This window comes from Pieris brassicae, chromosome 7 (genome assembly GCF_905147105.1).
Source record: "Pieris brassicae chromosome 7, ilPieBrab1.1, whole genome shotgun sequence".
NCBI lineage: Eukaryota > Metazoa > Arthropoda > Insecta > Lepidoptera > Pieridae > Pieris > Pieris brassicae.
Window position 1 is genome coordinate 21,139,874 of NC_059671.1, and position 27,130 is coordinate 21,167,003.

General features: G+C 32.0%; 2 protein-coding genes and 1 long non-coding RNA gene across 3 annotated transcripts in view; 2 read left to right on the forward strand and 1 right to left on the reverse strand.

Annotated features, from left to right (window-relative positions):
• Positions 1 to 21,079, reverse strand: part of LOC123712338 (serine-rich adhesin for platelets) — an 80,501-nt gene extending 59,422 nt beyond the window's left edge. The window contains exon 1 of the mRNA XM_045665365.1: positions 20,703 to 21,079. Within this exon, the coding sequence (XP_045521321.1) occupies positions 20,703 to 20,859 (157 nt within the window). The 5' untranslated portion in view covers positions 20,860 to 21,079. The remainder of the gene's footprint in view (positions 1 to 20,702) is intronic.
• LOC123712341 lies at positions 7,635 to 10,057 on the forward strand. Its single transcript, XR_006754077.1, has 3 exons — positions 7,635 to 7,770; positions 8,521 to 8,620; positions 9,957 to 10,057. It is a non-coding gene; the product is annotated as an uncharacterized LOC123712341 (long non-coding RNA).
• Positions 21,080 to 22,567: 1,488 nt separating the features above from the next.
• On the forward strand, positions 22,568 to 26,925 carry LOC123712285 (odorant receptor 4-like). The gene is made up of 5 exons (XM_045665296.1): positions 22,568 to 23,355; positions 25,175 to 25,271; positions 26,073 to 26,177; positions 26,361 to 26,516; positions 26,884 to 26,925. Exons 1-5 carry the CDS (start codon positions 22,568 to 22,570, stop codon positions 26,923 to 26,925), a joined length of 1,188 nt encoding a protein of 395 aa, XP_045521252.1.
• Positions 26,926 to 27,130: the final 205 nt, after the last annotated feature.

Consider the following 27,130-nt stretch of genomic DNA (forward strand, 5'->3'; position numbering starts at 1 on the left):
ATATTTTAAAAATCGTAAAAAAAATAGTAAGCACTCAAATGATTAAGTATGCATTTGGGTATGAATATGGGTATTAACAGACGATGAGAACTTGGAGAAACTGATGGTGGTTTTATTAACACAGAAGACAAAAGATCTAGTCGCCGTCTACCAACCAGATGGACCGTCTTTTGTACCGTATGTTTGGATTTTTCATCTCATACAATACACAAACGTATACATCCAAATACATCTAAATATAATATAAATGTTACATATCATAACATTATTATTTATTTCCTTTATTTCAATTTTAGAGTAAGTTAATAGTAATACAATCGAAAACTAATTAAGCTAAAACCTTTTTATAAGTAATATCATTATAAAAAGAGTGCGCAAGATATGGCGCTTCTCTGAGTTAATTAGTACGCACTCGAGGCACTGCAAGGAATTGCGACCGCTTACAACGCCGAGTGTGATTATTTGGCACACGTCAGCCCCAGTCTCTTCAACGTTTCCGCAAAATTCTACCTCTAAGGACTTTAAAAAATATAATGTTATAGTTAGGTACCCTCCTTACCTCTTACTTGTTGTATCCTACCATACCCAAGATGCAAAGGCAATGAAACAGTTGCCAGTTTTAATATATATTTTTCATAAATACGAAGTCAGCGGTAAAGTAATTCTAGTTGTTCTTTTTTTTATAAAATAGGGGGCAAACGGGCAGGAGGCTCACCTGATGTTAAGTGATACCGCCGCCCATGGACACTCTCAATGCCAGAGGGCTCGCGAGTGCGTTGCCGGCCTTTTAAGAATTTTTACGGTCTTTTCTTGAAGGACCCTAAGTCGAATTGGTTCGGAAATACTTCAGTGGGCAGCTGGTTCCACATAGCGGTGGTGCGCGGCAAAAATTGCCTTGAAAAACGCTCAGTCGTGGAGCGTCGGACGTCGAGGTGATACGGGTGGAATTTTGTATTTTGCCTCGACGTCCGATGCTGAAACTCAGCTGCAGGTATTAATCCGAACAACTCCTCTGAACACTCTCCATGGTAAATGCGGTAGAAGGTGCAGAGTGACCCCACATCTCTACGCAACGCCAAAGGATCGAGCCGCTCGGAGAGTCATTCAGTGGTCATCGACGATTCGAACCGCTCTTGGTTGGATACGGTCAAGTGGAAGGAGGATAAGGGATTAATTACGTTCTTATCAAAATATAATTAATTTCTGATAATGTTTTATTGATTAATTCAGCGCAGTGGTAATAAATCATGCAACTCACATATTACTGAGAATGTAATGAAATGTTTAAAAAGAACAAATAGATTTACAAGAAACGACTTAGTCTTGTGTCAACATCCTTTAACCTCGATTGTTCTTAGGTTTGAGGTAATAAAATTAAAATGTATTTTACATATTGTAAATATGTATCCAATCTCAAGAATTTACCATGTAAATTGTTTTTTATGACATCTTTAATATTAAATATTGAACAATATTGATTTTCAAAGCTTGAAGCTTTTAGTTCATTTACTTCTTTAAGGTCACCTGATGTGGTGTATAAGTACATAATAGTAATACATACTATATCCTAAAGTATGTTGTTGTTGTTGCTAAGCAAAAAATACTAGCACAACAGCGGTATAGGTACCATATAGGCCGTGTGTGACGGGGTGAGTTCGAATCACAGATATGTACCAATTGATTCTTTCTACTAACTTCGTCAAGGCAACGCCTGAAAGTCTACGATGTATATGAACAATAATAATGGATACCTTCAGCGACCAAGATCTATAAGACCCAAGGGTCGAAAGTGTAGATTTTTATAAATATATAAATATAACGGTTGTAACTACACTGCATGAATTATTGCGCGCAGCGAGTAGAGACTGCGTCTCCCCGCGGGCTGCAGCCCCCATTGATTGGCTATATACCCCCGTACCGCCCTGTATCAGCAGGGCACGAACCAACACACCACCCAAAGGGAGCATATGCCCCGAACGTTCCAAAGCTCACCCCTCTTGAGGCAGTGTGCAGCAGATGCCACGGTGTTGGATGAATTATATATTTAAAACTGATCATTACAAGTATTTACCAAATAGTTGACGATTCGAAGTCGGTTCAAAATTATTTACCGTCGTAGTTAACCGATCAATAAGTCGGGGCTGGACCTATAATTGGAAATAAATAGTCCCTACTGTACCTCAAAAACCTTTTTAAGAGCATTGTCAACTTTCCCTCTTAAATCTGGACTTTCTCGAGATGACTAATCAAAAATGTAACAATTGACAATCAGGACATCCGCGTGCAAAAGATAAAACTATATGAAATACGTATTCGGCTTTACTCGGAAACTTTCTCCGCGAAAGTAAAAGCTGGCCGGACCGGTTCAATAAAACAAAACCGTATAAAGGTTATGTATAGCAAATGTTCTGATAGCGATGTTTTTTAAACCAATTCATCGTTTGTGTTGATACCTACAAAACAAAAGCCTACTTTATTTTACAATTATGACAGATTATCTAGTTCCTTTTAGTAACATTCTGTACCATCGCTTCTTTGAACGACCAGGGGTATCGATATACGAGTGTATTTTGCTTTGAGATTACAGGAAGATTTGAGATACTAGGAACGTCTAACTGTTTCTCCCATCTCAGAGTAGTTGCAGCCTTTATGTATGTAATTATCACGTTTATTTTTATAATCATGGGTACAAAGAAAAAAAATATATCGATTGAATTAAAGCGTGAAATCATTTTCTTGTTCAAAAATAACACAAAATAAGACAAAAATAACGGAGGGGATGTTTTAGGAGCTGGCACGGATTAATTTCATTGCAATCAATTTCAATGGGAAGAACTGCTTTGAGATACGAGCAGGGTTATGGAACAAAATAACTCGTATGTCGAGATGCCACTGTATTTGTATTATAACAATTATATCCTTCTTTTGGAGACGCCATTACTGGAGGTTAGACGACAGTCTGGTGAATCGCGTCTTGTCCTGTGTCAGAGCAGCCACTCTTTCGCAACCGCCAGTTTATTATAGTTGTCTTTATTTATCCTTTCTACTCCAGAGACTAACTATTACCACACTCCACAGACTACTACGTTGATTAAAATATTTTTTGTTTAAATACCTTTAACGCTGCTATTTAAATATATTAAATAAAATTCAACATAATTAAAACTTATTAAATCTACTGCATTTACATTTTACTATGACGCTTTCACTAATAATAATTAATGATAACAATTCAATTCAAACAAGGTCCTCAATTAAGACAGAATTGTAATTTTGGTACATAATTAAATAAAATATACTATATAATTTAGTAAAATTCACCTTAAATACCATTTTCAATTAACTAAACGTGACAATGAAAGCCGAGGACCGCATTTATACATGTCTATAAGGTACATAACGCCTCCAACTTGTTCACATTGACATTCCATATACTCACGGAAACTATTTCCTTGTTGCATATTGAGACATGGGACAATATTCTTTATTGCGATATTGTGTATTGTTCGAGAGATTGGATGAGTCGTAAGTAACTGAATACAATACAAATTGTTCAACTTCCTAAAGATGTCTCTTGTGAAAAATATAAACGATTTTAAGCATGTGAAAATTACTTATTATTTTTAGTACTCGTCTTTGTCAAATAAATGTTTTTATAAAAAAATCTGGTCCTGTATTAGACATCAACGACCGTGCTGCTGATGAATATGAAAATTTTATCAGCTGCCCAAGTTATGTAACGTTAGTTATCATATATGTTAGTGAATAATTTAAAAGCCAACCAATAAATAGTAATAAATAAGATCTTTAGTTTTTATACATCCATAAATTGTAATATAACATTCACGAATGTATGTTCAGTAGGTCGACACCACTTATATTCGTTAAAGTAACTGATGTGCAACTTAGTTTTAAGAACCCATAAAGAAGTTACAGTTTTTTTATTCTAGTCGTAACTACCCCTTATTTAAATTAGTTATAAGCTGTTGTTTTAAACAAATATAGACAGTGACAAACCTAGAACAAAGATTTTAATTTATCTGAACATCCCTCCAACAACTGCCATCGAACTTAACTTTCGTCTCGAGTCATTTTGTATAAAAAATAAAATAATTAATATATTAAAGAGAAATTATTGTGAATCTATAACTCGAGGGTATATCATTTATATCACATCTAACATAGGCACATATAACGTAATAGAGGCGGTAATTTACAACCATGATAAATCACCTTTGAAAAACTAATATATAAGGAAACTGTTCACCCAAATACAACGAGTTTAAATGGCAAATGTCACTTATAACTAGTTTACAGTAAGATTGAAGTAATTCTTTCGGAATTGCAAAAATCTGATTCGACTTTGATCGCTTTAATGATTTGCATATTCGGAAATATTTTACTTTATATTTTCGAGACTTCCGAATTCATGGCTTGACCTTATTTGTGCAAGTCTTTTATGGAATTAAAATTCCTGTCTTTTCTTAAAAATTAACAACAAAACTTGTAATTATATTATTATTACTAAAATATTTATACCTGAATATTGATTTTTATTATTAAATATTAAAATGGCAATGTGACCGTGCCCGCGTTTGTGATGACAGATGACTCTTACGAAAGAAAGAAGAGCGGCAACAGAGAGTGCCCTACAGAAACCTGGGATGATAAAATGAAGAAGATAGCGAGGAAAGATTGGAAAACACTACTGTACTCGAATATGGGTTAATTTTATTTTATTATGTTATTAAATTATCCGGTAACCCTTTTGAAAAATATGTTTGATATAAATATAGCATGAGTCAAGTAGTTTATTCATTCACAGCTATGACTAACCTTCTAAAAAGGGTAGTTACATATAATTCACTGTATTAGTAAACGAATTACGTAGGTTAACGGACCTTTTTTTCCTCTGAGTGAACGATTTATTGGTATATAAGAATCAGTTAAATTTTTAATTATGTAATTCTTTAGCTTGTTTTTCATGTGGTTTGTGTAATGGCATTATTGTTTGATTTAAGGTCCTCTGCTAAGACTAATAATAAAATACTAAAATACATTTTGTCCTCTTTATACCATTCGTATTAGGTTTCTAACAGTAACTATATAACTGTCTATTTAGTCAGATATTACAATAGCCGTGCCACGATAGAACAAAGCTCTCGACACAGGACCTCTTTAATTTACAATTATGGTAAATTTTCTAAAACTAAACTTTATATATTAGAAAGTATTATTTCTTAGAGATTGTGCTTAAAGTTTTATCTGAAATGTAGCACATACTTGTAATGAGAGATTCAGGACTAAATTGAAAGTTTTAAGTGGAGTAGTACATTGAAAGTCAAGACATCTCGTAGTGACCTACTGTAGTTTGTTCTGTATTCATTATTTTGCATAACTTGACGTAAATATAAACAAAAAAGATAGGGTTAGAAATCCTTACATTAGGAACACGACAATGTACTATGTACTAAGTGAATTTACAAAATTGATTGTGTAAGAAAAATGATCATCCGAAAACAATCCATTTTTAGTCAATTTTATTTGTTTCTATAATACGCAACAAATGTGTTTTGTACTATAAAATCTGTGTTGTCTGTCATCAGCCTTTATATAGATATCAATCATTTAACAACTAATCCCAATAAACCTTCTTGTTCATTAGATAAGCTTGCTTTATTAAAAACCGTTGAAGTAATAAAACGTTTAGTTAATGCTATAGTCTTAGGTCATGGTTGTAAAATTGTAAAAACATTTTTGATGGTGAATCAATTATGTATTACAAACAATTATCAATTTATGTAGCTATTCCAGTCACGATAACACGATTTTTCATAAAAAACCTTTAACTGTGTAATGACATAGGTTCATTAAAAGTAATAAAATCATCTTATGATGATAGACAATTAAGTAATTCACGTAAGTTTAGACTGTAAATTTATTACGTGTAAAAAACATGTTGAGCAAATAATGTTGTCATTTTGAATTATATAAAAAAATATCCCGTATCGTAAAACTCAAATCTCATCCGTAAAATATAATTAAGGACGCATTTAAACCATTGAATATCATTAATATCGTCAAGCTAATGAATGTTGTAATGATGAAAATACAGGTCAAAGTCCAATTCCACAAGGCTTGTATCACAATCTTCATTTTATGACATGAAATCGGTAGCACGTATTAAAATATATTTATGGCCAAGTCCTCTTGTTACTTAAAAACATGTATGCTATATGCGAAGGAATTTTAAATATACATCACCTTAAAAAAATATACTGTAAATAGACTTGGATATACTGAGAACGCGAAATATTATTTGTGTGTTTATAGCAGAATTCTGAGTATTTTGCGAGCAAATAAAAAGCTTGTCAGTTCGACCGAATGAAGGGTCCGAGGTCAAAGTACCTCCTTGCAATTTGAGATTTATATTGCGCATGGCTTATTATGGTTTTTATCAAGTTGTATTATATTTAAAGGGACTTAATGAAGAAGTTTTCACTTTTAATTTTTATGTACAATATACGTTAACTTTCAAAAACGCTTCTGCTGACACAGATGAAAGTATTAGTTGATGCGGAAATAAATCAGTTATGTAACAAGTCAGCAGATTGGGATATGATGCTGTTTATGTGTTGGGTATTTTTGACACTCGTCTAGATGGTCCTGAAGGGCATAGAACTTTTTATTCAATTCCCTGCGGTCCGATCAGTGGCAAGACCTAACCTTGGTTTTAACACTCTTGCAAGATGGCCTTGCGTAGAAATTGAGAATGCTTTAAAACCAGCGACGACTTCTTGTGATGCGACTATCGACAACTTTGAAAAGGCCAGCCACCAGGACCTTCAATGGGGAAATGACTAAGGCAAAGTACACTGCCAGATTTGGCGAGAAATAAGTGCACCTCCCTCTTGATCTCTTGTCAAGGGAATTTCTGTCAGCCCTCCATTCCACTACTGTAAAGGAAGAATGACTCGCTGGCCTTCACCGCGAAGGAGAAGATCGATCTTCTGGGCTGACTCTTTGCGTCGAACTCGATTTTGAATGACCAAGGGAAGGCATCACCGACATTATTATGATCATAACTTGCTTTCATCTGCACTGGAGTGGCATTTTCCCGAAGTGCTGGAAGATCGCTTCTATATATCCGGAAAAAGCGACGGCGCTGATCTGTCCAACTACCGCCCAATAGCCATAACCGCCTGTAACCCGAAAATAATAGAATACAATATTAGACCAGCTCCTGAGATATCAAGAAGGCCTGGAAGGAACGCTGATTAGCAATCGCAAATATGAGTTTCTCTTTGTCGCTCAGGTGACCTTCTCGTTTATCTTACACATACAGGATCAAGGCAACTGAGCTTAAGATACTGTTAACCTCATATTAACAGATATGTATATTCATTATCCTATTACTTCTGCATTTTTATTATTTCTATCTTTCTATCTATATCTTTATCGTTATCAGACTAAAACTGCATGCACTTTCATACGGATGTCATAACGCCAGGGCAACAGTTTTCCATAAGAGAAAATCATATGTACTCTATGAAACAATGCTACATGTTAAAAAGGGATAGCCTAACAACGTCGATCGCAAGTTGTCACTTGTCACGCACAGCTACACGAGAAAGCAGAGAAAAGTGCACGAAATGCCAAATGCATTTTATCGTCAATTATACAATTTAAATTACACTCTAATCCGTGGTAATAAGATCTATAATTCCTCGGCTAATACAAGTTATGGATCATAAACAACGATAACGAAAGGTAACAATAAAAAATAACAATTTTGCGGTATCGTTCTTATTGAGCGTAACTCGCATAATAAAAATTAGTAATTTTTTTACGGTTATTTTCATTTCACTAGTTAAAACCTTGTTGAAAGTGAAACAGTAATTCAGTTATTACGTTGTTATCATTATAATCGCAATTCACCTTTTTCCTGAGGAATTTATTTGAATGCCTTTTATTGCGACATGTTTCATAACTGAAACAGTGAAAAAAAAACACCTTTTATTTGATTTTAAAATCCATTTGCATATTTGATGGAAAAAAACATTATTTTTACTGATCTGACTGAGGACGTTTTCCCCTGATCAGTAAAAATAATCTAAAATAATGAGGTTTATCTGATATTTAGTGATACCCATGGAAACTCTTAATGCCAGAGGACTCCCGAGTGCGTTGCCGGCCTTTTAAGAATTGGTCCGCTCTTATCTTTAAGGGCCCTAATTCGAATTGGTTCGTAAATACTTTAGTGGGTTGCAGGTTCCACATAGTTGTGGCAGCAAAAACTGCCTTAAATAACGCTTAGTTGCAAGACGTCGAGGTAAACTAAAAAAAAACAATTAAAACACAAGTATTTCAACCCAATCACTAGGGTCATGGCCACAATTATCTGTTTGATTGATTATTTTTATATCTGTAAGAGACCAATCTTCCGTACGTGTCACACATTGTTTATTGGGTTTGACATGCCGGTTTCCTTATGATGTTTTTCTTTGCCGCGCGACCAAGAATTAAATACTGGAACCCTGGGATTCAAACACATGCACATCTAGGAGTGACCCGTACACTCAAGCACATATTGCACAAGCACACAAAGGACAAAACAGAGGTAAGTTAAATTTTCCTATAAATAAATAAAACCACGGTGAAGCAGTGAACACAATGGATTGTTAACAATTAGCAATTGCGTGACATTGTAACCGCCTTGACCCGACCTCCTGCGCCTCTTTCCCTTTAAGTTGTCTGTGTGGAAATTTCCAATTTCCGCTCTTATACTCAATGAGAGTTATTTATTTATTTATTCATTTAGGAAACAAAACAGATACATCTCTAAAAGTATAAAACAAAAAAATCATAAAATTAACACATTGGCTATCCACAACAAGTTTCACTGATTCGCAAAGTTCGCAATAAATACAAAAAGTAAGCGACATAAAAATATGGTTACAAATAATTTGTCAATAAAATATGATATATAGATATAGACTACATGTTATATCAGACCTTGTTGTGTAGCTTATTTTATAGTGTTTTACAACACACGATAAGCTCAAAGTATTTATTTATTAACACTTCGTTACACTACAATATAAAAAAATGAACATAATTAAATCAAAAGGACGGCCTTATCGCTTTCGAGCGATCTCTTCCAGGCAACCACTGTGAGTAAAAATAAAATTAAAAAAAATGTATTAAATTACATAAGATAGGTATGTATAAGTAAATCTGATGCTCATCATAAATAAATAAGCGTTAGTTCTTGCGAAATCCAAGAAAAATTAATCCTATTACATTTTTTAAGAAAATAAAATTCACTGTTTTTTATATGTACTAAGTAATATTTTTTTCCTAATTACTTTGCAAGAATTCGTAGGTGAAGGCGTCCAAATGTCTCCAGATATCTTTGTCATGGGTGAGTTGCTTCCGGCTTGAGCAGACCGTTTTGATAATGTCATTCGCCCATCTCGTGAGCGGTCTTCCTCTGTATAGTTTTCCAATAGGTGGCCCTTACAATCCATCGTTTGACAGTCTTTCAACATGCTTCCATCTCTATATCAAGCTATAGAGCATATATAAATCTGATGCTCATAATAACCCTTAATTTCCTTTTATTCTTAGCTCAGACTTTCGGACTAATCTAAACGCAATAATAAAATAAGGTATTTTTATACTAATCCTACCCAAATAAAGTCTACTTAAGAATTTAGGAAAAAAGAAGCAACTCATAGAAGATGACTCATTAATTAGTTAAGTGCTTCATAATAATTTTATTGTATCTTGATTACCACCTCACGCAGGTACTAATTCAGATCGTGATAATGTAAAAACTATGGCAAAAAAATTTATACTTATAATATGTTACCGTCTTCGTTAGATATTAACCTTATCCGTGAGTGTAAAACAAATACATTACATTGTAATATACCCCTATTTTTGTGTAACAGGAGCAAACGGGGAGGAGACTCACCTGGAGTTAAGCGATATACACTTACATTGGTGATGCACGGCGAAAACTGCGTTAAAAACGCTCAGATGTGGAACGACGGAAGAGGTGAGGTGATGATAGGTAAGGTGAGGGAGGTCTGATGATGAACATTTATAGCTCTGAATTTAAGTTAGCAGTTTAATCTGAATACAACCTGATAGAAAGCAACTCCTAGAACCAGGCTTTCTTCCAAGTTCGGGTCTGAAAAAATTATTGTTTGTATAGCCAACCTCAGCATAGCCAAATCAGGAGATTATTCCAGCCAGGAATCGGTTCCTGCATCTCCTAATCCTAATTAGTTGTAAAAGTAAAGATCCGTGAATCGATTAGAGGGACAAATTATATTGTTCGAATGTCAGAAACTACACAAAAATAAAAAATAAAAACTATACAATTCGCTTGTACCACCGAAGTGAAACTTAAAACCATTAAATGAGTGTTTATATATGAACGTAATTTAAGTTAATTAGAATATAGTAAAACTATGTCAGTTTGAATAAAATGTTAGTAATTGTGGAATCCATGATATTAAAGATTATAAATACTTTAGAACGGGATCCAATCAAATTCACTGAATGTCAATAGGAATTCAACCCTAATCTTTTATAAATAAATGCTAAATCGCATTGACAATAGACGTTAGATCATATCACCGAGGTTGCTCGACGGAAAGTATGTATTAACGCACGCTGTTATGTGTCTTATATAATTATAATAATAAGGATGTAAATTGTGTAACGACACGCGTGGAAAACGGACGACCTAAATGTGTGGAAACCGCGCAAATCAATGCTCTTGCATTTGAATCTAACAATTATTCGAAGGATTATGTTAGTTTAGAGTTGCGTTATATCTTTAGACATAGTTCATATATTAATAGATATATATCAGACGCGTATCATCAAGACACGCGTAACTCTGTTTTGCACTGAAATATTGTTGAAAAATAATTACTAAATATAATATACATTATTTGCTTAAATTAATTTTAAATTTGTATTCTACATTCAACAGTTCAATGTTCAAGAAATATATCGATAAATGTACAAGTTTCACGAATTATTAGCTTTATAACATTTTATAAATATTTATATTAAATTAAATTAAACTAGTTTGTATTTTTTTAAAGAAGTTTCTCTTAAAACAGTGTTTTTTTTGTTAAGTTCAGTCTCAGTTGCAAAGCAGTTTCAAAAAATATAAATACAGAATATTTTTATATGGTTTAGCAAAATCAAACAAGGCAATCAAATCAATGTATATTTTTTACAATTAACATACGCGGATATGTTAGATCAGTAAATAAACGACTGCTGCAGAATCCTTGAAATTATACTAATCATGCATTCATGTGATTATTTTTTTTTAATTAAAAAAAAACACATATAATATACGTGATACGTGATTGCAATCTAATACAATAAAACAATAAATAATTTTAATCATCTTTGGTTAAGACATATGTAAAACGACTCAATCTTTGGCTATCCTATTAAGATTTTTTGAATTAAAAATTAGTTAAGTTACTTAAGGCATCGCTACGATTTCGAAAACATAAGATTAATTTCGTACTCCTACAGTTAATATAAATTATATATAAGAAAAAACAATTATACTAAAGATAAAACCAAATATGATGTACATAATATATACAAAAAGGTTCAAACTTTAAGTAAGGATAAAATCAATAAAAATTGTTAAATACATTTAACTAAGTGATGGTTTGAAAGTACGTAAAGGTGTGTTTGTGGGGTGTATCACCCTCATAATGCAGGTTATTCAGCGCTGTGGATATTCTTATCCATTTTAGGATATTCTTAACCATTTTAGGATATTCCACGATAGCTTCATCAAGTTGAGGCGTAAATAGTGGTGTATGTCTGTCCGGGTTGCGTTGTACAAAATACAACATATAGCTCGTACGTAGAACATTTTTCTCTTGCTCATAGAGTCTATGTTAGCTTTGTGTATTACGTGTAATTATTTCATAATATCATTAATACGTTAATTACTAGTCATTAGAGAAATGTTAGCAGTAATTTATCTCAATAATCACTTGTAATAGCCTAACAACCTTGGTCAATTAATTCTAACTGTATAGACGTGCGTACTTTAGCAGACGTGAAAGAGGTTCAGATATTTTTTAGTTCAACCCACACTACGTTACAGATTGACAGTTTGATTACTCTAAAAACAAAAGCATTGCAAACTCTTTAGTCAATGTTGCATTATTATACACTGCGCGTATAAAAACTTATGAATTCAACGGTAAAAGTAATGCTTACAGTGTTTACTTGTGTCATCTCTTATACTTAATACATTTGAACCCAAATTGGTAACAATTTTCCTGTCCACCGAAGTGTCAACATTCATTAGAATAATATAATACAACTTTATTCAAAAAAGTTAACTAATTAATCAAATATAATAATTGGTTTACAATGCTTTGTTTTGTTAAATTTTTAATGTATAGAAAAACTGTACAGTTAAAGTAACTTTAACAGTTTGTCTGATATATTATTAATGCCATAAATTTTCGGAATAAAACGGAAAAAACTAAAAGAATAAATTAACGGTCAGTAAAATTCCCTAATGTAACATTAGAATAATAAAATCACAATAACAAAAGTTTTATCGTAAACATGTTTTCTTGTCCATTCAAAATTCCGTATATTTTACGCAAAACTGTCACACACTACGCATAAATCTTGATACTGCTTCCTTTACAGATGTAGCCGTGTATGGTAATGAGATAGAAATATTTGTTCAAGGCAATATAAATTAATATCCGTTAGAGAGAGGAAATTGCATATCTACAATGTTATTATTTAATTTAGAGTCTTAAAACCTATAAAAAGCTTCACAAGAAGCCAAGAAAGTGAGATTGTTTTTAATGTGAGAGTGTTAAGTGGTACCGCCCGCCTTGGGCACTCAAGTTGCCAGAATTATTGAAGGTATTGCCAGTTCTTTTAAGAATTGGTGCGCTCTTTTCTTGAAGGAAGTATTGTCTTAGTCGAATTGGTTCGGAAATACTTCAGTGGGCAGCGGTTCCACATATTTGTGGTGCGCGGCAAAACTGCCTTAAACACACTCAGTTATGAAACGACGGACGTGACGGTGACATGGATAGTATTTTGTATTCTGCCTTGCCATCCGGTGATGAAACTCAGGTGCAAGTCATAATCCGAACAACTACCCTAAACACTCCATGGTAAAAACAGAAGAAGATGCAGAGAAACCTCTCATCACTGCACGCTCGGTTGCCGATGATTCGAATCGCTCTTCGTTGAATACGGTCAAGCGGAAGGAGCGATTATATTAACGATACAGGGATATTTGAAAGTTTTCAATCCTTACAAGGCATGTATTAGACAGGCCTCTTAACATCCTTTTAATATTACTATATGCTCAAAAAAACACTTAGTACGATGAAGAAAAACATCGTGAAAACAGCAGCTCTTTTAGTTTAAAAATTGTCGATTTGAATTACAAAGTAATTATTACAAATAGTATTACTTGTTTCAAAAGTTTATTAGTTAAAAAGGCATTAATTATTTGTTATAACGGTTCGATTGAGGAATAGGTTAGATGTAACAGTACTGGTATAAAACAAGTCGCCATTCTATTTGGAATTTTATGCAAATATTATTTGCTAGACATTCCGATCATTTGGACCAGGTTAAGCAATAAAACATGATTGAGGACCGAAAGTAAATTGTAATTCCTAATTCGGTGCATTTTAGCTGGTTCGTATATTTAATCTTAATCTATGCAATTAACATATAAACATATATATCAGGGCATTTAAAAACAGGAACGTAACTCATTAATAATTTTTTGAACCTACAAAGGAATATTTAAACAAATTTAAAACGTATTCCTTTTATGCTGGCAGCTTTCCTCAATGTATTGCGATACTTATATGTTGAGCGAGGAAGGCACCAGCTCTGAAGCCACAGGTACTATCTACCAGGATCCAACTTAAATCTTTATATCACTATTACTATACCTTTTTATATATAAATAATGTTTAGGTGACGCGTTAAGACAAGACTAGGCGAGTTTTTTTAAATATATTTTTTTAAATCTATACGATAACTGTAACATAAATTTGGGTATCCACTTAAACATCCAAAATCTTATTCTAATTATAATTGTAAATCTTAACAAAATACAAATTTGTAAAACTAGTTATTTTATTAACTTAAAGTTCTAAACCATTCAAAAAGCTGTCATGTCACTTAAAATTCAACCAAAGCCTTATTTTTTGCTTTAAATTCCAAACCTCAAACCCCGCGCCGCATAACAATGAGATCTTTACCGTCTCCTAAATAACTTACTCCGCTAACTTATTTAGCTTTATTTTAACTAGAATTTATGCATTTAAACATTTAAAATTAAGAATTTTCCTCTTATCTACAAAACAAGGTTGTAGTGCCATTGGGTTTTTTAACGGTAGTAACTTCCGAATTTTTTCAATAGACGTTTAACTTCTTTAAAATTCATGATATTTTAAGTGTTTTTTTTATTAATTTATTATTATTATTATCTATAAATTCTGTTAACATTATATTAACACTTAAGGCGTACAATTCTCTTATTTCAAAATCGGTTTTAGTCAATTACAATAAAACTATATAGGCAAAAGATATCCTTAAATATGTTGAAAAGACAGACGTATTCATAAGATAATTATGTTTATACTTAGTATTGTATTGTAATTTTAATACAATCTGTATTGTGCCTCCTTCGCAAAGATTCAGCCTTGCGTATGTTTAATTTTTGTCATTGTTTGACTGTAGGCGACGGTCTTGAACTCAAAGTATACAGTTTTTTTACAGTAAACATAAAGTTTTATAACTGTAGCAAAAGTTTCAAGGCATTGTAGAACATAATAGAGTATATGTTTAAAATTAAATAATTTATAAACTAACAATCTTAACATTATAAACCTAATGATTAAATAATTAATGATCAAAAGAACAATCTTCATAAATATAGGATATTACAAAATAAATCGTAATCGAGCTCGGGTTAATTGCAAAACCGAAGTTCATGTAACTTTACCCGTAATAGCGGTAAAAACTGGATTTACGTGACACTCGATATTCATTCATGTACAATGACTATAAGAACTAGTATTCTCTGTTGTGATTTACGTGTATTTACTAGTTGCGTAACCCGTTGCTCGGTTAGTGGAACGGTACCATTTTGTACGTCCTATACGAGTTAAGTTAATTGTGATACTAATAGCTCGATCTTACCGAAATAAGAAATGTAAAGCCTGTAAATCTGTTTCCTTTTCCATTTTTCTATTTACAATGTCTTCAGTTGCAGGATATTTATCCATATTTATTTTAATATTTGCGCACATAGATGTCAGGGTTAAAAGAGATGCATGGGCTGCTAGCGGTTACATGTAGTATTTATGGCTTATATTATATTTAGATTGTAGACGAAATTTGATTTCTGTCGGAAAATCGATGAAAGAAATTATTAAAAACTATACACAATGTTGTGTTAGTCACTACAGTTCGTAATATATATAGATATTTAAAGTTACTTGAAAAATAAAAACTAATTTATTAAATAGTAATTATTCTTATAATTGAAAACCACAAATTCACGTAGATATACTTTTCTCTTGGAAGAAATCTTTAGCACTTTTTATGTCCGTAAATAGAAAAGTCATACGTTTCCCATTCATTAATTTGCAACATCTCTATTCAAAGACCGGTGAAAATTATCCCAGGCGTTGTATAAGGAAATGCGATGTTGCTATCATGAAATCTTTTATTAATTGTTGGTGTTAGTTTATGAGACGGAGATTTTTTTTATCTTTAAATAATGAAAGTTTTATTTCCCTTTATTAACGAATGCATTTAAAAGATACAATAGCCTGCATGGTCACGGAATGACAGTTGTACTTTATATTTACACAGATTCGTCTGCTTTAAATATATATTATGATGCTCGAAGCGCGTTACAAATAAACAAACTTTGGCTTATTTCATAATATCTATAAAGTTTCTCACTAAACTAAATTATAACATACGTTTCTGAGAAATATCAAAGACAGCGTAACTTTACCATATTACACTTTAAGTAGTAGTAATCAAATAATATATAGTCAATATACTATAATATATAAATAAATATAATATAATACTATATAATAAATTTATTTTAAAAAACGCTCCTTTGGGCGTTTATTATTAAGTTGCTTTGGGATATATGCCGATTGTTAAAAATTTTACTAGTATTCTATACCTGATAAGACTGCGTTGATATATTTAATAAATATACAAATTTTGTTATTATAAAATGTATTTATAATATTCCTAAACTACATAGTAATAATTATAATTAAAAACGAAATAAATTTAAAAAGATTGTCCCTGTGATAATGTCCCTGCAATGCAATTAAACATAAAACGCTGGCAGCACAAACATGAAAACATTTTTTGGGTTTTTGTTAAAAATAAATAGAAACTGTCGAAAGAGAGGCAAAGGCAGCACAAAACGCATTAGTATTCCGGCTCCGTGCCTCATATTATTTCATTGTTTGATACTGCGAAACATTATGAAACCGATACTTTAAACGTCAATAAACGTAAAAGTATATTTGCAAAAACAATTGGATGGAAGTTAAAATCAATACAATAGAGTTACGTAATATGTTTGCAATACAAATTATTTCTAACTGTAAAAAACTATTTGCAGAGTTTTTAATTTAGTTCGTAAGTAAAATTTTAAATATTGGGAAAATTATTTTTTCATAAAAAACAGGAGTGAATGTTAAATTAATTTATAAAAATCAACCAAGTATAAAAAATACAGCTATCATTTAAAATGCCTTTAAACAATAACCTTATTTATTGCTAATATTATTCTGCAAATTATTGATACCTATATCGGGTACAAAGTATTACAAAGTAAATACAGGTTTAAGGATTTTGCAATGAATTATAAGAGCATAAAGAAAGATATGCGAAACAACGCGCATCGAATGAACATTCGGAACATTTACAACATCCATCAAATAAACAATTAATGTTAATTGCATACAACAATTTTTTCAATGCCATCAAAATTCGCAATATGATCAAAAAGTGTTGAATATTAAACAATGTACTTCAAATGAACTTTGGCACGTATTGACCGCGTAGGGTTTGAATAAAATAATTAATGATTGCTAATTAAACCTAGTTGAAAATATATATCCAATGAATAATATTCTTATGAGACAGTATGTGCGTTTGCAATACCGTCAATCTCTCAAAGATACATCCGCGCCACGTCCTCATAATGCAAACCCTTTTAATGTCTGTCTTTTACAAAATACCTTAATATAAAACTATAAGTGTCCAACATGAATCAAAACCAGGATAAAATACACGGCGTATTCTGCACACACATATACATTTAACAGTTGTTGGGCAGGACCTATTGTGAAACTATTCCCACAGAAGAAGAAACGACTGCCATGGTTAAAAAACAAAACATTTGCTTTTTATAACTCTCGAATGCTTGTGTACATTTCACTTAAATAACTACTCTAGATTTGAGGGTTAAATAAATAAAGCGGTAGAAGAAATATGAAAAAAGATAGGCGTTACACCAATACAACCTTTCAATTATAAATTTGCATGCGCCCTTATATCGGCAACACAATGGTTCATTAATGCATTGCAAAATAAGACGTCTTGACCGTGAACCAGTATTTGTGTAACTCTTTGTAAATTGATGTTCCGAGTATTTGACGTTTGTCGACTTTAAGACAATCTAATCGTGCATGTTATGTCCGTTTTAATTGAAAAAAATATTTAGACTAGACTTAAGTTCGATGGCGAAATATTCAAATAATAAAACACTTTATTTGAAGCTAAGTGAACTGTCTTTAATAGTTTAAAACAAGAGCTTATAACTGACATAAAAGTGGGGTTGGCTGGACTAAAAAACTGTAACTTATTTATGGGTTCTTAAAATTGACATATCTGTTTTCTATAACGAATATATAATAAATGATCCTATTGTATACACATTCGAGAATCTCACGGTAATTTATGAAAAATTAACAGGCTCATTTATTAATACGAATAACTAAAATATATATGCAATTTAACTAAGGTCACGTAAAGCGTATCATCACTGGACTTCATCACACATGAAGAAGTCTTTCTTCATTATTATTTTTGTGACTTAACATTTTCATTAACTTCGACTCGCAGTTATTATAAAAGAATCAAAATTCATGTCTAGTACTACCAATTGTCCTGTTTGTGGTTTTCATTATAATATTTTATAAGGTTAAAATCTATACGTATTCAAATTTGAGATGAATTTACTATTGTGCAAAATTTGTCATTAAAAATAACTAAAATTATTTTGACCGCCTATAAAACGAAAATTAGAACAGTAAAACTTTTGGATTGTGGCTTCAGCGTGCGACTCTCATCACTGAAGTCATAGATTCGATTCCTGGCTGTGCACCAATGGACGTTCTGTCAATGAGCGCATTTAACATTCGCTCGAACCGTGAAGGAGGTATGAGGAAACCGGCATATCGACCCAATATGTCGATGTCGTGTGTCAGGCCTATTAAATTGACACATTATCATGAAATAGATACAGATCTGAGACCCTTACCGAATCTAACCTAACAAGCTTGTAGCGCCACTTTTTTGTATATATCGAAAAATGCTATATAAGCTTTACTCTGAGAGATTTTGAAGGTGTGTTCCAATACTTTTGAAGTTTATACAACTTAAAGACCCATATGCAATAAAAGCCTCCCCCCGTAGACTTATACCTAGGACTTTGCATAAAATACTCGTCATATCCAGTTCAAATACGTATGCCAATTCCAAGTAGGGAACGATATGCAATCTCGCAATGTTTGCCTATTAAAGTAAACCCTAGAACATAGCGTTCCCTTCACTACAGTGTACGCATCAGAAAGTGACATTCCGTGTACGTAACTACGGTTGAACTACTTGTCAATCGCCGTTAGTATATCATGTATTTAATTATATATTAAACCAGGAATAGAAAAGTTGTTTTAATGTACTTACGATACTAGACTGAGTTGTAACGAATTATTTACAGTATTTAATTAATATCATATTGTTTTATATCTAGCAAATACTCAAAACATAATAAATTTCTTTTTCTCGTTTCATTTCTTGTTCAGAGACCTTCTGAATGTGACGATAGCACATGACTGTTATTAAAAGCAGTGTCGTAAAAGTACTTTTCTATTGTTCATGGATAATTTTAACTTTTCTATTTCATGTAAATGAGTTACCCACTATCCAAATATAAGGATGTTGTCCCAGTTTAAAACCGTAGGACATTACATGAAAAACACAGTACAAAACCCCCTTGAACCGCGTACCACGAACAATGCTCATTACCCCAGAAGGGGACGAAACAAAGAATGTATTGTTTAAGCACCGTGGCTTACTGTAATTGTAATGCAAATGTTTTCACACGGGCCCGGCTTCGGTTGCGCAACATTTTCACAAGCAAGCCTACGCCTATAATATCGCTTATCTATGGCATTTTAATTATATTCTTCCACGTACGGCCTTCTATATTTAACTTCAAAACATTAAATAATCAATTGAAAAAGAAAATTTCATTTTGTATAATTGAATGAGGGTTTTTTTTGTAAGGGTCTGTTTTGTGTGCTCGACCCAAAATATTTCAGCTGTATTCAGATCTCATTCAGTTTCTTTTCATTCCGTGAATTGTTTTGCACTACATTCAAGCATACCCAAACAGTTGCTATTTTAAATGTTCCTTTATTAAATAGTTTCGTTTATCTTTTGAAAACGTTTACTTTAAATATATAAGCATTATTAGAAACGTAACTTGTATATCAGTTATAGTATGACATACTAATGTTGTCTGTACGTGATTATTTCAAAACCTTCTCTTTTATATGCTTTAGGCAAACAAGCTCATAAATATACAAATATAATATGTTGACCAAAAACAACATATCTGACGTAACTAAGTACGACGAATTCTAACGTTTTCGACTAGCTAAATTCTGCGTAAATAAGATTGTAAAAGTCAAAGGTTGCAATAAATTTGATTGATTGACTTTATCGATTGTACCAATTGCATTGTTTATAAAAAATGTATACCATATAAAAAGTCATGAACAATAATGGGTTACCAAAATTGTACATTAACTATGAATTATTTTTATTATTTACATCAAGTGGGGGTAATGCTACGTTCCCGTAAGAACGCTACGAGGACAATTCCTACGTCTAAAGTCTACGGGACTAATATAAGAAATATTTAAGTTTTAAGAATTATTATTTCTTTACTGAAAAACTATCACTATATATATACTCAAATTATAGTTTATTATACGGTGAACATACATATTAATTGAAGAGTGTAAATAACATATTTTATATAACCACACGAATATATTTAATGTCTTTCTTATTATTCAATTCTTTTATAATTATACTTAATGAAAACACAATTAATAATTACATACTTAATGTTTATTCAATGTAATGTTAATCACCTTGAAATCTTCTGCTAATTTGATCATGATACGAATATATAATATCGTCAACTTGGTAGTATTATTAAAAAACACTGAGGCAATATCTAGGTCCAAGGTGTGTGTCTTTCAGATATATTTTTAATAAAATCATTAGTAATATTTGAATAGACTTACCTGGTACAAATCCTTTGACATTCCTTTCATACTGTTCCTCCTTGCCTCCTTCTAATATCGTATCCCCTGATCCAGTATTTTCATCACCCAAACCTCCTCTGACGGTTAACAAGAACGCACACAAACACACCAATATTAATCTTAATAACTCACGCATTTTAGTGAAATCGACAACTAAATGTAAACGTCAGTAAGTGCCATTTTTCGATCACAGATCGATATCACATATTATAAAACTGACAGTCACATTTTTGTTAGTAAATCGCTTATAAGATACCAATAAACATAATACTTTAGCGTTTATACACAGTCACTATTTTCGAAAACGTAATTCGTTCGTATTTTGAATGTCAATAGACGCGCGCTCTTGACGTCGCTTCGGCGAAGGTACTGGCTAGCGATTGGCTGTCACGGCTCCCACCGTGCGCGAGCGCAAGGCTTCATGTTTCGTTCAATGGACAATCGCTGAGGTTTCTAATATCCAGATAAGATATTTACACCTGCGGTCACCGTAATTGAATGTTAGGATATAGTACCGTTCTGACTGTAATGGGCTATCTATAGTGGTCAGGTATGATCTACAATTGCAGTTTTTTTAATGCATTGTTGTTGAAATGATAAAAATCAAGCTAAAGACATCATATTAAACGATCACAAATTTCTTATCAAAATATTGAGTAAGAAAGAATATTCAAAACGCCTCAACTTCGAAGACCGTAAACTAGGTCAATATTATAAAATTGTATACCTACTTTTTATTTTTTTATTGTTTAATTGTTTATTAAAATCTAAACATAACAATAAAATATGTATTATATGTAATAATACTGTATGTATTTACAACTTTCTTAACCTGCATAATAATAATAAAAAAATTAAAAGAAATTGAAAAAGATTAGTGTAGTTTCGTAGTATTAGTAGGTCCCTGTGGCAGTGGACCTATAACGCTGGGTGCATTTACTCGCCGCAATGCGATACTTATTTTTTGAGCGAAGAATGCACCAGCTCTGAGATCACCAGTATCATACCAGGCGACAACTTAAAATTTTGTATTAAAAAAAAATTAATTGGTCAAGATAAAATTTTTAGTTACAATCAATTATACCTAGAATTAATTAAAAATTCTGAAGTGATTAAAAAGTAAATCTATACCAGCCTATTAAATAACATTGAAATGTTATTATTAACGTAATGACTTCATTATTTTTTAACGTTAAAGTAACCGCCTATTAGCCGACGTGTCCGACCCACCCTTATTTCGCGGTTTCAACAACGACATCTAAATTATAGGTTTAGAATTCGATACAACATTATTAGCTTAGTGCTGTTGACATTTGTCGATAGTATATTTCTATTTGGATTTAGTAAATCAATCAATAATTTAAAATAAAACAAATTTAATCTTGTAGTAGCGTAGAAATTATACAATCATTGCAATTACGGAGTTACACAAAAAGTATTCAAAGGCCACCCCGGGAGTTAGGTGAATTTTTTAAATACATCTGACCTGAAAATCATTTAACAAATAAATATTTTCACGTGTTCTACTTCCATTAGCTTCACTTTTTATGCTACATAAGGCAGGATGTTTTATCTAGTTTTATTATTTTATACACGATGTATTGAAACGATTTAGAGGTTGTCTTTTTCCGTTACCCTTATGTTAATAGTCTGTAATTTTATTGCCTTGGAAAAGCGTACGTGGCAGACTCATAATAAATTTATGCTTCGAAACCTAAATCTGTTTTAAAAATTGAAAAATTCTGGTTTATTCGACCACGAGGGCCGCAGGTTTAGGGCAGAAGGGGTATATAAATGAAAGAAAATAGATTTTAGTCCCATTTCGTTTGAACTTTATCGCGATCATGTTCTTCAAACGGTTTATTAAATCCAAAGAAGATCCCGAGAAGCCGCTTTTGGGTCCAAACTATTGGCTTCTGAAGAGAAGTGGTTTTATTTTACCATCAAGTACTAAAGCTAAACTGGGCTACATTTTTCTACATGAGTTGGTTACTGTATTTGTTCTGACTCAGTATATAGAGCTTTATGTCGTGAGATCTAACTTTGATTCCGTTCTAACGAATCTAAAAATATCTGTACTGAGCATTGTCTGTATTGTGAAATCCAACGCGTTCATATTTTTTCAAAAGAAATGGAAGGAAGTGATTGATTACGTAACGGAAGCTGATATTTGGGAGAGAAATACGAGAGATACTGCCAAAGGCAAGATTATAAATAACTACACAATTTATTGTCGCAATTTGCTTAATTTCTACTGGTCTTTGGTGATCACAACTGAAATAACTGTATGTGGAACACCTTTACTGAAGTACGTGTCTTCTGCGTCTTACAGAGAAGCACTGTATAATGGTACAGAATTGTTTCCACATATATTCAGTTCGTGGATGCCCTTTGACAAATACCACTCCCCTGGGTGTTGGGTCACCGTTGTCATTCATATCTTGTTCTGTACCCTTGGAGCTATCATCATGGCCTCTTTTGATACGTGTGTGCTCTTTGTGCTTATTTTCTTCGGAGGCAAACTGGATCTATTAAAGGAGAGATGTAAGCAAATCTTTGATGACGCCAATGATGAAGAGGAAATACTTAAACGGGTCAAGAAAATACACAAAGATCACGTTATGCTGATGAAGTAAGTTGAAATAATAGTATTGTCTTTTGTTAAGATAGCTTTTACACATTGAAAGAAAACATTTTTTTACCGAATTAAAGCAATTTGTATTATTATAAACGTCGGAAAAATTTAAATTTAAAATTATGTAAAATAATTATAAGTTTATAATAATACAAATAGCTTTAATCCGGTAAAAAAAGTGTTTTCTTTCAAGTTGAAATAATTTTTCCTCTCTAAGCGTTATATTCAAAAATCAACATTGCTGCATTTGCATTACATATCTACTAATATAATATTATTACAATATAACTGATAATACATTGAAAACTTTAACTGAATCATCATAATCATCTGATGTGAACAGCTACAAGAACAATGCTTACTTGTGGGCATTGTTCTTGTATTTTAAAAATATAATAACAAAGTCAACGTTCAAAAATAATATTTTACTTTTGTTATTGGGAGGAATGTATGTTCCTAACGAAGAGGCTAAAAAATCCAGTACAGATTTTAAGTATTTTTTCACAATTGGATTGGTATATTTTCCCTGAATATGGCTTGTAATATTTACCTCCGCGACGCGCTAAGCTGGAATTGTCGTGTGTTTAATAATATTTATGACTTTCTCTTGTCTATTCATGTATCAAATCTCTGCGAAGCGTTTTCCCGTTAATAGGAAAATAAACAAATGTCTGTACGTTGTTACTTTTCTCGCCGTGAGTTGGCGTTTCCAATGCGCAGTAAGTTTTACCGGAAAATACATATAGAAGTAGCTGAGTAAAAAGTTCACTCAATTTGGTTTTGTATATTACATACGACCCAAAATTCAAACCAGATTTTAATACTTATAAAAAAACAAGGAAAGTTTGTTTTTCCTATTTCAAAACTATTAAAGCTATTTTTGTTGTGCTATAAAACGAAAACAATTATTTAACATTGAAATTCTACTGCAAGGTCAAAAAACACTAGATGTTACTAATTAAAATGATTCGTTCATAAGTTATTTTTTTTACTAATTCAATGTCTTTTACCGTATTTTACTTGGATCCCATCCTTTTCATCCACAATCACAATAGTAATGATATTTTTTTGTTGAAATGGTTGCATTTTTAACATAGATAAATAACAAATTGGTATTGAAATATAGAGTTGACATACGATTTCTCTCTATCTAAACTTGAAAACGTGATATTTATTTTATTTCGCCACAATAACACATCTTTATGGTTTTTCACACGTGTAGGATGTACATTGTACTCCGCTACAAAACTTTTCTCTGCATCCCACACTAACCTACTTATATAGCTTAAGTTTCATTAGAATTTTACAATATAATTTATTAAGACATTCTGTACTGTACAAAGTACATTTAGATAAATTTATTCTTTATATTTATCCCGTGAGCTTAATGCAATGAAATCTCATTGTTTTAAATTAAAACGTAGATTTTAGTAACAAATCACCTTTATATTCTGTCTACAAATATTAATTGAAACGACATACCTACCAATTTCTAGTATGAAAACATTACCTAGCAAAGTTTCTCAAAATAAGTTTCCTACGCTACCTGAATCATATTTTCCCATAATATAGTAATGGTATTCGCAAAATATCGATACAAATTCTATACACGCACGCACTAGTTAAAATTAATTTAACAAACCGTTATATCACCGATAGAAAACTATAATTTACGCCTTAAAGTTAATAAATGGGTGGAAATAATTTATCCAACTTTCTAAAAAAATTCATTTCCAAACAAGAACATTAAATAACCTGAATGTTTAATATGTATTTTATACATACGTCGTTTTTCGTTAATACGTTCATGTTTCAGATATTCGAGAATGTTCGATTCGCTTTTGTCACCGGTGATGTTTTTTTACATAGTAATATGCTCATTGATGCTTTGTGTTAGCGCGTTCGAGCTGACGGTAAGTACACTAACAGAGTATTCTATAAATCATGAAGTATCATTGACATAATTCAACTTAATTTATATTGTATATAACCTATAAGACCTCGTTATAGGACTATTATTAGTAGTAGAACCTAACCAAATAAAACTACATATATAATTGTTCTCTGTATGAGTGAGTATGCGTATCTTTGATTTTCGATACAGATAGCATAGCGGAAGCCAGAAAAGCACAGTTCTTGGGATCAGCACAGCAGTCTACCAAGCGCCTACCTAAATAGCCCAGCATCGTTAACAAGACTTTTTAGAGCCACGGAAAGCGATTTTTAGGTCTTCTTGTAGAAAGTACAACCACTTCACCACATGCTAAAATCTTGTAATCGTAAAGTATATTCGATGGTTAACACACGGTTACTAATACATCGATACAATTTTTTGTTTTGTGTGTTCAAATTGATTGAGATAAAAAACAAAAAACTCACCCAATAAATAATGCTATGAAGAAATATTTTAAAACGCAAAATTTCATTGTATTTAATTTCACAAACATTGCAATAATATTTTTTTGGGTATTTCATCGCGCTTGACTTCTAACCAGGATTTTTTAAACGTAAACGATCTACTAGCGTTTATTGTTTTTGCAACATTCCTTCTTTTAAACCAATCTTTTCGGAACTAATATGCAACAAAATCCTTTCCATGGTTCGGTTAACGTTCTCAAAAAACATATAGGAATATATAGACTAATAGTGCACCTTTTTAGGTAGTTTAGAAAACCACGAAAGAGTTTTATGAATCGATATGCTTTTCATTACAGTCTGCTACAAACACTGCACAGCTAATTCTAACAGCAGAATATCTTACCTTCGGCGTGGCACAACTCTTTATGTTTTGTTGGCACAGCCAAGACGTCCTCATTAAGGTAAGATGAGAAGAGAGAATAAGAAGTGTGAAATATTGCAAATCTTTTCTCGAATTCTTATAGTAAATAAATTGTTTCTAAAATTCAAAGGCGAAATCCAGAACAATTGTATATACACATTGGTTACTCAGGTTTTACTAAAATTTTAAGTTGAACCTAATATTTAATTTATTTTTTATCTAGAGTTTGGATGTATGCAGTGGGCCTTTTAAGAGTAAATGGTATTCGGCCAATTTGAAGCAAAAGAAGTACATCCTTACACTTGCCGGCCAATTGCGGATTGTTCACATATTCAGAGCTGGGCCTTTCACTAATTTGACGCTTACGACATTCATTGCGGTAACTATATGTACTTGTCAATATTTAATCTCATTTGACAGGAGTTGACATTTTTTATAACACATTAATAGACGCGCAGTTGTCACTTTACATGAAACAATGGGCGTGTCCTGTTACACTTATTAACCGTTTTACAATTCAAAGAAACCTTTTTAATCTTAGGTTGAGATCTAAATAAACGCAAAATTCTGTATTTATTTATTTAAAATGGTAAAAATACAACGAAATGATTGTTCATTTCGTTTGATTGTGATTGGTCTTACAAAAGGACGGATCGTGTCGCTTGTCTATGATTGGAATATCAGTATTATGGAATTGATAGGCGAGATGGTCAAGTGATCCGAATAATTTAATTAATTGATTTCAGATTTTGAAAGGCGCATACAGTTACTACACATTACTGAAGTAGTTTATTAAAGGTTAAATCAAAAACAAAAACTTGTATTAAATGTAGAAGCAATAAAGACAATCAAATATAATTTAAGCCTTTTCATTAATGCTCTTACCTTTTTATTACTTTTACAAATTTTATATTTACCCGCTATTGATGTGATGTGTAGATCGGCTAGTAATTTACGCATGTTATAAAATTATTACTTATTAAAGGGGCAAAA